This window comes from Mustela nigripes, chromosome 5 (genome assembly GCF_022355385.1).
Source record: "Mustela nigripes isolate SB6536 chromosome 5, MUSNIG.SB6536, whole genome shotgun sequence".
In the NCBI taxonomy this organism is placed as follows: Eukaryota; Metazoa; Chordata; class Mammalia; order Carnivora; family Mustelidae; genus Mustela; species Mustela nigripes.
This window is the reverse complement of record NC_081561.1, coordinates 13,314,273-13,323,863: the sequence shown is the minus strand read 5'-3', so window position 1 is coordinate 13,323,863 and position 9,591 is coordinate 13,314,273. Positions and strand designations below refer to the sequence as shown.

At 43.8% G+C, this 9,591-nt stretch overlaps 1 protein-coding gene across 13 annotated transcripts in view; it reads right to left on the bottom strand.

The window, feature by feature from the left end:
* Positions 1-9,100, bottom strand: part of SIRT5 (sirtuin 5) — a 38,433-nt gene extending 29,333 nt beyond the window's left edge. The window contains exons 1-4 of one of the 13 annotated variants that reach the window (XM_059399466.1): positions 8,962-8,980; positions 3,277-3,359; positions 2,813-2,905; positions 1,853-2,002 (exon numbers count right to left, since the gene is read on the bottom strand). In XM_059399466.1, the coding sequence (XP_059255449.1) occupies positions 1,853-1,967 (115 nt within the window). In that variant the 5' untranslated portion in view covers positions 1,968-2,002; positions 2,813-2,905; positions 3,277-3,359; positions 8,962-8,980. Of the gene's footprint in view, positions 1-1,852; positions 2,003-2,812; positions 2,906-3,276; positions 3,360-8,381; positions 8,562-8,645; positions 8,878-8,961; positions 8,985-9,012 lie in introns of those variants that run through there. The other 12 variants (XM_059399464.1, XM_059399470.1, XM_059399468.1 and 9 more) reach the window with 12 other exon arrangements.
* Positions 9,101-9,591: the final 491 nt, after the last annotated feature.

The window sequence follows — 9,591 nt, the reverse complement described above, 5'->3', positions numbered from 1 at the left end:
CTGCAAAATAAAAATGCTGTGAGGAGGAAAGAAAGAAGAAAAGAAAGAAAGGAAGGAAGGGAGGGAGGGAAGGGGAAAGAAAAGAAAAAAGAAAAGAGTGCTTGTGAAAGTGAACTGTGCCTCATGTTCAATAAACGGAATTATTATTAATGTAAAAAAAAAAAAAAAAGAAAAGAAAAGGTACAAGTACTTGACCAGGGACTATGTGTGTGACTCCTGGCTTTAAACCCTACAAATGTCCTCAAGGACTTTGAAATTCACCTATAAAGCTTTCCCTAGCCCTAACCATCTTTTTTTTTTTAATCTGAAATTTAAACTCCATCATCCTACTGAGGAATAGGTCCTAGGTCAAAGTGACTTGTATTAGGATCTCACTCTATACAACTTCTAGAAATAAAAAGGTCAGCTCAGGTTTGGTTCTTAGAAAATGGGTTGTAAATATAATAATGTTAAGGTGGTAGAAAATCTTTAAGAAGGGGGTGGGGAGGGGCACCTGGGTGGCTCAGTGGGTTAAGCCGCTGCCTTCAGCTCAGGTCATGATCTCAGGGTCCTGGGATCGAGTCCCACATCGGGCTCTCTGCTCAGCAGGGAGCCTGCTTCCTTCTCTCTCTCTCTCTCTCTGCCTGCCTCTCAGTGTACTTGTAATTTCTCTCTGTCAAATAAATAAATAAAATCTTTAAAAAAAAAAAAAAAGAAGGGGGTGGGGAAAAGAAGAAAAGAAAAAAAGGCATTTCCCAACTACTAAGCGAAAACACCCATATGCATTGTAGTTTTAAAGCGAGACGGCCCACTCTGGGTGGAAGTCAGGCACACACTTAGCCTCGAAGAGCCTGCCCTGTTCTCCACAGCCAGTAACACTAAGGGATTCGGTTGTTTGCCATCCCTGAGCTTGGGCAAAATGGAAGGAGGAGCTGCTACGTCTTGAGCACAATTGCGGTATTAGAAAAAGTTTTCCAGGGGCGCCTGGGTGGCTCAGTGGGTTAAAGGCTCTGCCTTCGGCTCAAGTCATGATCTCAGGGTCCTAGGATCAAGCCCTGCATTAGGCTCTCTGCTTAGCAGGGAGCCTGCTTCCTCCTCTCTCTCTCTCTCTCTGCCTCTCTGACTACTTGTGATCTCTGTCAAATAAATTAAAAAAATTTTTTTTATTTTTTTAAAAAGAAAAGAAAAAGAAAAAGTTATCCAGAAGTTGAAAAAGAAATTAGCTTGGCCTTTCGATGTCATCCTAAAGCACGTCTCATAGGTCCACAGAAGATCCTTTATTATACAAATCTGTTAGGCTCTGTATTCACTACAGACTAAGGGCCCAGGTAGAGATAGGAATAGTATCCGCACAGTAGAACATGAACTCCATATTATCCTGTAGGACAAACTCCAGCTCTCCCCTCTTGCTGAGAGGGGAGACAAATCCAGGGGCACCTGGGTGGCTCACAGGGTTAAGCGTCTGCCTTCAGCTCAGGTCATGATCTCCAGGTCCTGGGATAGAGCCCTGCTCAGCCAGAAGCCTGCTTTTCCCTCTCCCTCTGCTCTCTCTGTCTCCGTCTCTCAAATGAATAAATAAAATCTTTAAGAAAATAATAATAATAAAAAGACAAATCCCATGTGAGAATCTTGAATGCAAATATTCTGGGAGAAGCAATAAAATGTTTCCAAAGGACTTCAGCTTGACCACAGAGAGATGATCTTAGACCTATCCTGCAAAGGGTTTGCCTGACAGGGAGAATACCAGTGTGGCTTTCTCTAAAATCTTGCCCAGGACCCACTCCACTATCCACATTCCCCCTCAAGGTGCAGGAAATCTCAGGTTCTTCACATTCTATCAGAGACTAGAGGTGGCATGCTGAGGAAGACCTACTTGAACTTGGTCGAGCCATTGTTGGGCAAATCCGGGTTCCAGAGGAGGCTTGAGATTTCAGTCCAGAGTACAGCCCATAAAGTAATCGGCGGGGAAGGATCTGAAGAGGTTGCATCAGGTTTCCTTTGTGACACAAATTCCTGAGTTGGGCTTTAGAAAAAAACCACAGAAACAAACAGAATCAGCTTATAGTTGTACATATATATGTAAGGATGCCCTTTACAAAAATCATGAGTAACAGATAGGGATGGTATTCCTCTTTTAAACCAATGGTTTCCCAGGCGCCCTGGGGCAGTGGTTCTCAAACTCTGGTCCCCACACCACCAGCAGCCTTGGTTGGCAGCACCTGAGATCTGTTGTTAGAAATGCAAGGTCAGGGGCTCTACCCCAAACCCACCGAATCAGAAACTTTGCAGCTGGGGCCCACGTCTGTCCCCATTGATTCTGATGAATGCTCAAGTTTGGGAAACACACCTTACAGGCTGGAGAAGGTGTGAGAGGTGAAAAATCGCTTGAAAAACAAGTTCTTCTACTTCTTAAAAGGTATGAAAAAAGTAAGAAAAAGGTATGTCTTCTCAATTTTTCGCCAAAATACAGTTTCTATGAGAATGTAAATTCTGAAAATGGAGCCAGGCAGAGAAGACATGTCTGTCCTATGACAACAAATAAGATCTAGAAGACATCAAGCCAAAGGAACCTGTGACTTCAAGCACATTTAGTAAATTTGATCCATCCCTGAGGAATTTTGTGAAAGAAAAACAGTCAATATTTGGATCAATGACACCAACAGGGTAATTGGCAGGGCTGACTTCTATCTGGTGGGTAAATTGTTTTGTTTTTTTTTTAAAGATTTTATTTATTTATTTGACAGAGATCACAAGTAGGCAGAGAGGGAGGCAGAGAGAGAGGAGGAAGCAGGCTCCCCGCTGAGCAGAGAGCCCGACGTGGGGAGATCATTACCGGAGCCGAAGGCAGAGGCTTAACCCACTGAGCCACCCAGGCGCCCCTGGTGGGTAAATTGTTGTAAGAACTCAGAATTAAAGGTCTGTAGATCTAGAAAACAGAAAAATAACACATTTACCAAAAATTTACACAATCATGTCTGTCAAAATCCACAGAACACCACACTAAAAAAAAAAAAGGTTAATTTTCCTGCAGTGAAGTATAAGATTGTTTAAAAATAAAATGGGCAAAAAAAGAAAAAAAAATTTTTTTAATGGGCATACGGTTTCAGTTCTGTGAGATGAGAGTTCTGGAGATTGGTTATGCAACAATGTGAATGTACTTAACACTACAGAACTGTCCCCCTAAAAATCACAAATTTTTTGGTTATGTATATTTTACTACAATAAAAAAAAATGCACAAAGTGATTAAATGTGATTTGCTGGCTAATTCAGTATTTATAAGCAGACAGTTCACTGACTTCAGAAGCCACGGCAGGTATCCGCAGGGTAGAGGATATTGAGAGAAGTTAAAATAAATGTCTGGAAGACGAGGCTGAAAAACCTGTTATGAAAAAAAAAAATTTTAATGAAAAATAAATAAAGCAAATAAAAATTTTTTTAAAAGCCTGTTAGTGACAAGTCAGGTTCACTCCACAAATCATTCCAATGTGCAGATGTCACATGTTTAAAATTTTGAAAATAAAGACCTTCTCTCTAACCTTGAATTTTTTCACCTTTTTTTTTTTAAATGTAAGCTCTACACCAAGCATAAGGCTTGAAAACACAATCCCAAGATCAAGAATTGCATGCTCTACTGAGTGACCCAGCCAGGCATCCCAAGACATTTTCTAGAACCTTGAGTCATTTCCAGAATAAATGTTGAGGGGGGAAAAGCCAGATGCAAACAGTGTTTTGTAAGAGAAAGGTTAGGAGATTGAAATATATACCATAGTACTTATCTGCATTTGCATTAAAAAGGGGGGGAATTCCCAATTAATTAGTAAAAAGAGTTGAAGGTGGGGTGGGAAATAGGAGGTTAGAGACTTGAGAAGCAGCAGAGATTTTCAGTACGTGTGTTTGTACGTTGTTTACAGTGTCCACGTTCTCCAGCTAAAGACCACAAACACACCCGTGGTCGAGCAAGTTGCAAAGACAGAGAACCGCAGTATGAAGATGTGCAGGGTGTCAGAACAGTGACAGAAAGGGTTTATTACAGGATCAGGGCTTGGGTTAGCGAGGTGAGGGAGATTTCCTGGAGGGCAGGCTTCGTTATGGACTGCAAGCCATCAGGAGACAGGATACATTGGTTATCCTAGTGTGTCTTACCTAAAAAGTACAATGAGTGAGGGGCGCCTGGGTGCCTCAGTGGTTTAAGCCTCTGCCTTCAGCTCAGGTCATGATCTCGGGGTCCTGGGATGGAGCCCCACATCGGGCTCTCTGCTCGGCAGGGAGCCTGCTTCCCCCTCTCTCTCTGCCTGCCTCTCTGCCTACTTGTGATCTCTGTCTATCAAATAAATTAAAAAAAATAAAGTACAATGAGTGAAACAGGGTTTGAGTTGGGTTCGAGAGCAGCAGTTGCTCCTAGCCAGGATAGGAGGATGTTTTGTCATTTTTTGTGGTTTAGAAAATGTTCTTGTTTTTGTCTGGGTTCAAACCTAATTACGGAGTTGTTTTGTTTTTACACTGATTCACTGTGGTCATGGGGAAGCCTTGTCTGATGTCGGTGTCCTGTTAACACTATGTTCAACAGAACACCAGGGTCCACAGCATAGTGCCAGGACAGAAAATATGGAAGCAAACCACATGTTCATCGACTTATAAAGGGGTTAAAGAAAACACACACACACACACACACAAAAGAACTGTGGTCCATCCATTCGACAAAATACTATTCCACAAACTACGAATACACACAAAAACATGGGTGAATTTTAAAAGTATTATGCAATAGTAACTTGAAAGAAGAAAAACCTAGCAGACCCTACCTTAACTGAGTGATCAAAATGACCATCACCAGTCATAAGACACACTGACGTCATCTACTTCCTTAGAGGATACAGTGAGAAGGGCAAAATCTCACTTCTCCCCCAAAATGCTTTAGTTCTACTAAGAATACGTCAGAGAAACTCCAATTGAGGAAGCATTCTCCAGCAAAATTGGCCAGTACTCTTCAAAAAAAAGTTACCAAGTTTATGAAAAATAAAGACTGGGCACTTGTCCCAGGTTGCAGACTAAAGAGATAAGACAAGGAAATGCACTGTGGTATCTGGATTGGATACATGACATGAAAAGGGACACTAGTGGGAGAAGTGGCAAAATTTGAATGAAACCTGCAAAATTAGCAAACAGTACCGAGTAGCGAATAGTCAATGTCAATAGTCGGTGTCAATGTCCTGGTTTAGATCCTTGTTTTCTAGATTGGTAAGATGATAATCTTAGGGGAAACTGGATGAATAGTATATGGGAACTCTGTGTACTCTCTTTGCAACATTTCTGTAAACCAAAAATTATTTCAAAGCAGTAAGAAATAAAGAAAAGCATTATGCTAAGCAAAAGAAGCCAGAATCCAAAACCCACACATATTTAAGAAATATTTATGAAATATTATATAGCAAATATTATATAGCAAAACTATAGGTACAGGAATCACATCCAGAAATCACATCCCTGGCTTTCTGGGCCTAGGAGAGGGGGGAGGCAGGGGGTGCCAGGGAACTTTTTCAGGCAGTGAAAAATTCTGTGTTGTTATTTTGTGGTGTTTTCATGGAACTGTATAAAAAGAAGGGTGAAATTTCATAACACCTAAGCTGTATTTCAGTAAACCTCACTTAAAAACAAGAAGCAAGCATATTGACAAATTTTCATCAATATTTGTCTCTGCTGTAATCAAAAAGTCTAGATAAGAAGTTTGGAATTGGGAAAAAGAGAGTAGATCTTTTTCTAAGATCACCTCCATGCCCTTTTGAAAGGATACATGGGGAAAATGGCTTGGTATGATTTTCAACCAGCATGGGCATCACAGGCTTTTGACAAACTTCAATTTATCTGGAAAAACTAATTATTTGAAACACCTTGGTAAGGAACAAGAGAGGTATTATGACAGTTTATTTTTAATTATGGGAAATTTTTAATATATACAAAAGTAGACCGGCATAGTGAACTCTTAGGCTCCCATCACCCAGTTTCAGTAATTATCAAGAAAAGATGCATTTGAGGATCTCAGATCAATCTGAGGCTTTAAGATACTGTCATAGAGGATCATTGTTAAACTTGCACATCTTGATAAAAACTGGGAAAACTCAAGTTCCCAATACTCTCTAACTAGACCAAAACCTTCTTACATACTGCTTGAAATTATTTATGCAATCATTTTTAGCTTAATATATATCTTTAGCTATTTCTCTCAAAGATGAAGATGTCTGATTCCATTGCTGCTTTCTAGTACTTAAATTTGGAGACATCAGTTTGTTCCAGAAAATTCTTTTCTTCTTCTGTAGGTTTTCAAATGTTTGCAAACATTCCTACTTCCTGTCAAAGGCTTCTAGATAACTCCTGAATAAACTGCAGTATTTTTTTCAGACAGGAAGGCAGGATTTTAAAAGTCATTAAGAACTTTAAAGAATTTAAGGAATTAAAATCCCATCAACAGAGGCATCAACAAAAAAGCAGCTAGAGATACTGCTCTTTGTCTAAATTTTTCTGCAAAAGGGTCTCAACGATGGGTCTTTTACTGAATTGCTATGAAATGAAGACAAATCTTCATTCTGTGTTGAGCATGAGTATTGAATTAGTTGCTAATTATGAACAGTTGTCAAAAAATTGAGAATACTGGAGTGCCAAGCTGGCTCAGTCAGTAGAGTAGGCAACTCTGGATCTTGGGGTTGAGAGCTTGAGCCCCATGTTGGGTATAGAAATTACTTAATAAAATCGTTAGAAAATTAAAAAAAATACTTGAGAACATTAGGGAATTTTTAATTGTATGATTGACCAGATTCGGATATATTATCTGGATAAAATGTTACTGATTTTTCACCTAAGTTTTTCTATTCAAATGTTTTCATTATTGAGTAATAAAATTACTTCCACCCTGACACTGAACTCAAAATAATAAAGCAGGAAAACGTTTTACTTGCTCATGTTTCAATATTTTCAAAAATCACTAGTTTCTAGATTCTCTGCCTAGGAAATGCAATTGCCAAGTACTTCTTGGGAAAACAGCTTTAGTTCTCATCTTATGTGAATTATGTCTAATGACACACATGTATTATATAGATGCATGTATCCATATATTCATGGACTATATAACAATTAAAATCCTTTCTAAACATCCATTATTTGTATTTCAAATCTTTTATCATACTAACTTATTATTTGTAGAATCTAAGTTTTTTGCATCTATCAGAATCAGAAAATTTCTGGTCTTACAAAACCATTCTATTTCCTGTTTTATTAGTGAACATTTCACATGATTTTTTTTTTTAAAGGATGTGGGAAATGTTTTGCTAAATGTCCCATTAATTTAAAAGATGTTCTGCAAGTCCTTCATTGAATGTGCAAAGTAGAGATTAAATACTTTCAAAAATGTTTGGGGCACCTGGGTGGCTCAGTTGGTTAAGGGTCTGCCTTTGCCTCAGGTCATGATCTCAGGATCTCAGGGTCTCAGGGAGCCCCACGCAGGGCTCCCTGCTCAGCGGGGAGTCTGGTTCTCCCTCTCCCTCTGTGCTACTAAACAAATGAAACATTTTAAAAATAATAAAATAAATACACAACGTTTACATGTTTTTGAACAGTGCCACCTAAAATGCATTCTCAAGATCAGAAATGCTCAGAACATAAGACTGTTTTCAAGATGTTCCCACAAAGTATTTACTGGAAGCATCTTCTGTGCCAACATTTATTTGCTTTTCTAAGGGGGTCAGGGTGACCAGTGGTTCTACCTTCCACAAGCTTACAACCCTGTTCAAGTGGAAAAGCAAATTCCTCTGGCAGTACATCCCCCGCTCTGGGTGAATGACAGTCCCCTGTTAACCAGACTTTTGAAATCACCTACTGAATTAGGGGGAAAAAAAGGAAAAGGTCTGTATGTTCTCTGTGGCACCCTACCCATTCTGAAAAACACAGTAAATGAAATGAAAGGTTGTATCAGGAATTTGAGATTTAAAAAAATTTTTTTTCAGGAAAAACAGTGATTTAAAACAGGAAGTGCAAAAACTTACACAAATAAATACTTTTTGACCTCCCTCTGAGCTAAGTTAGTGCTCTGTGCCCGTCCCCGGCTGCGAACACGGCACAGTCCTCTCCGCCCTCCACCAACTGCTCTCGTCAAGGCTCCCAGAGCCCAAGATCCGCCCTGCCAAACCCAGGGGTCGTCTGGCTCCTCCTCCTCGGCCACGTCCAGCCTCTGACCCCTTTGATCATCTCTCCTGCGAAGGTTTCCTTCTTCTGGTTTCCCAAAACCACGCTTTCCAGGTGTGCCTCCTCCCTCCCTGGGTCTCCCCTCCTCGGACTGCATCCGCCCTCCGATGCCCACCAAACGGCCCCCACCTCCCTCGGCCACGCCCGGGCTCCGGAGCTCTGCCCGCACCTTCTCCCCGCAAAGCCTCAGGCACCTTCTCCTTGACCCTGACCTCTCCCTCTGCCAGCTCCCACTCCGGCCAGACTCGTCGGCAAGTCCTGAGGGCTCCCCCTGTCAACTCCGTCCCTGCTCCGGCCCCTCCTCCCAAGCCCGCCGCCACCAGCCCGGCCGCCGTCCTCGGCCCCCCGGGCCGCTGCCAGCGCCCACACCGGCTCCCCTCAGACGGGACTCGGCTCCGAGCCCTCCCGCGGCTCCCCCTTCACAGCGGCCTACCAGGCCCACCTGCTCCGGCCGCGTGACTTTGAACCTGGCTTCCTGCCCCCTCCCTCGTCTCTCGGGCGGCAGCAGCCCGCAGGCTATGCTCGGAGAACACCCGGGCTCGGGGCTCCGCACGTGCCGCTGCCCAGCCCGGGGAGACTCGACCAGGGGCGCGGGTAATTCCCGCAGAAGCGGGGTCCGCTCCCCTCCCCCTCGCTCTCCCACCCGTCAAGGACCCCGGAAGGGGGAGCACGCATGCGCCGGCCGGCCCCGCCTCCGCCCCGCCCCGCCCCCTCCCGCAGAGGTCTGGGGGCTTACGGCTCCAGCGCACCGGCTGGAGCGGAGGAAGGACGCCGAGTCTCGGGTCCTCGCGGAGACGCACCTGCAAGAGGCGGGACGGCGGCGGCACTGGCGCCGGGGCGGGCCGTGAGGGCGGAGGGGAGGAGCGGGGACGGGACGGGCCGGCACACCTGCCCTGCTGCCGCGGCCCCTGCCGGAGACCCAGCCCCGCGGCGCTCGCGAGCCCCCTTTCTGTGCCCCAGCGACAGGTCTCTCTTTGCGGGACAGCGGAGGGACAGCGGAGCCGGGCTGGGGGCGGTGTCTTGCTGCGTCTTTGTGAGCATCCCCTATATGTCGTGAATGATTACCTGCCCCGCGGCTGGATTGCACACCCTCAGGACACAGCGTTTCAAATGTTGGGGCAGCTCTCCCTGAAACGCTGTTTCTAGGGATGGTTCGTTGGGTTCCCAGGCACCACCACTGAGATCATTACCTGCGTGTCCGAAGGGAACAGTTTGAGGGTCTCTAGGATTCGGTGACCCAGGTGGCTCCACGTGTCTGAATCCCCTTAAAATCTCTCATCTTTCTCAGTTTTGATTCAGGCTTGCCACCTGCGCTTCTTTTCCTGCAATGGAATTGCTCATGGGTGTGCCCATGATGTGAACGGGAGAAACTGAGAACT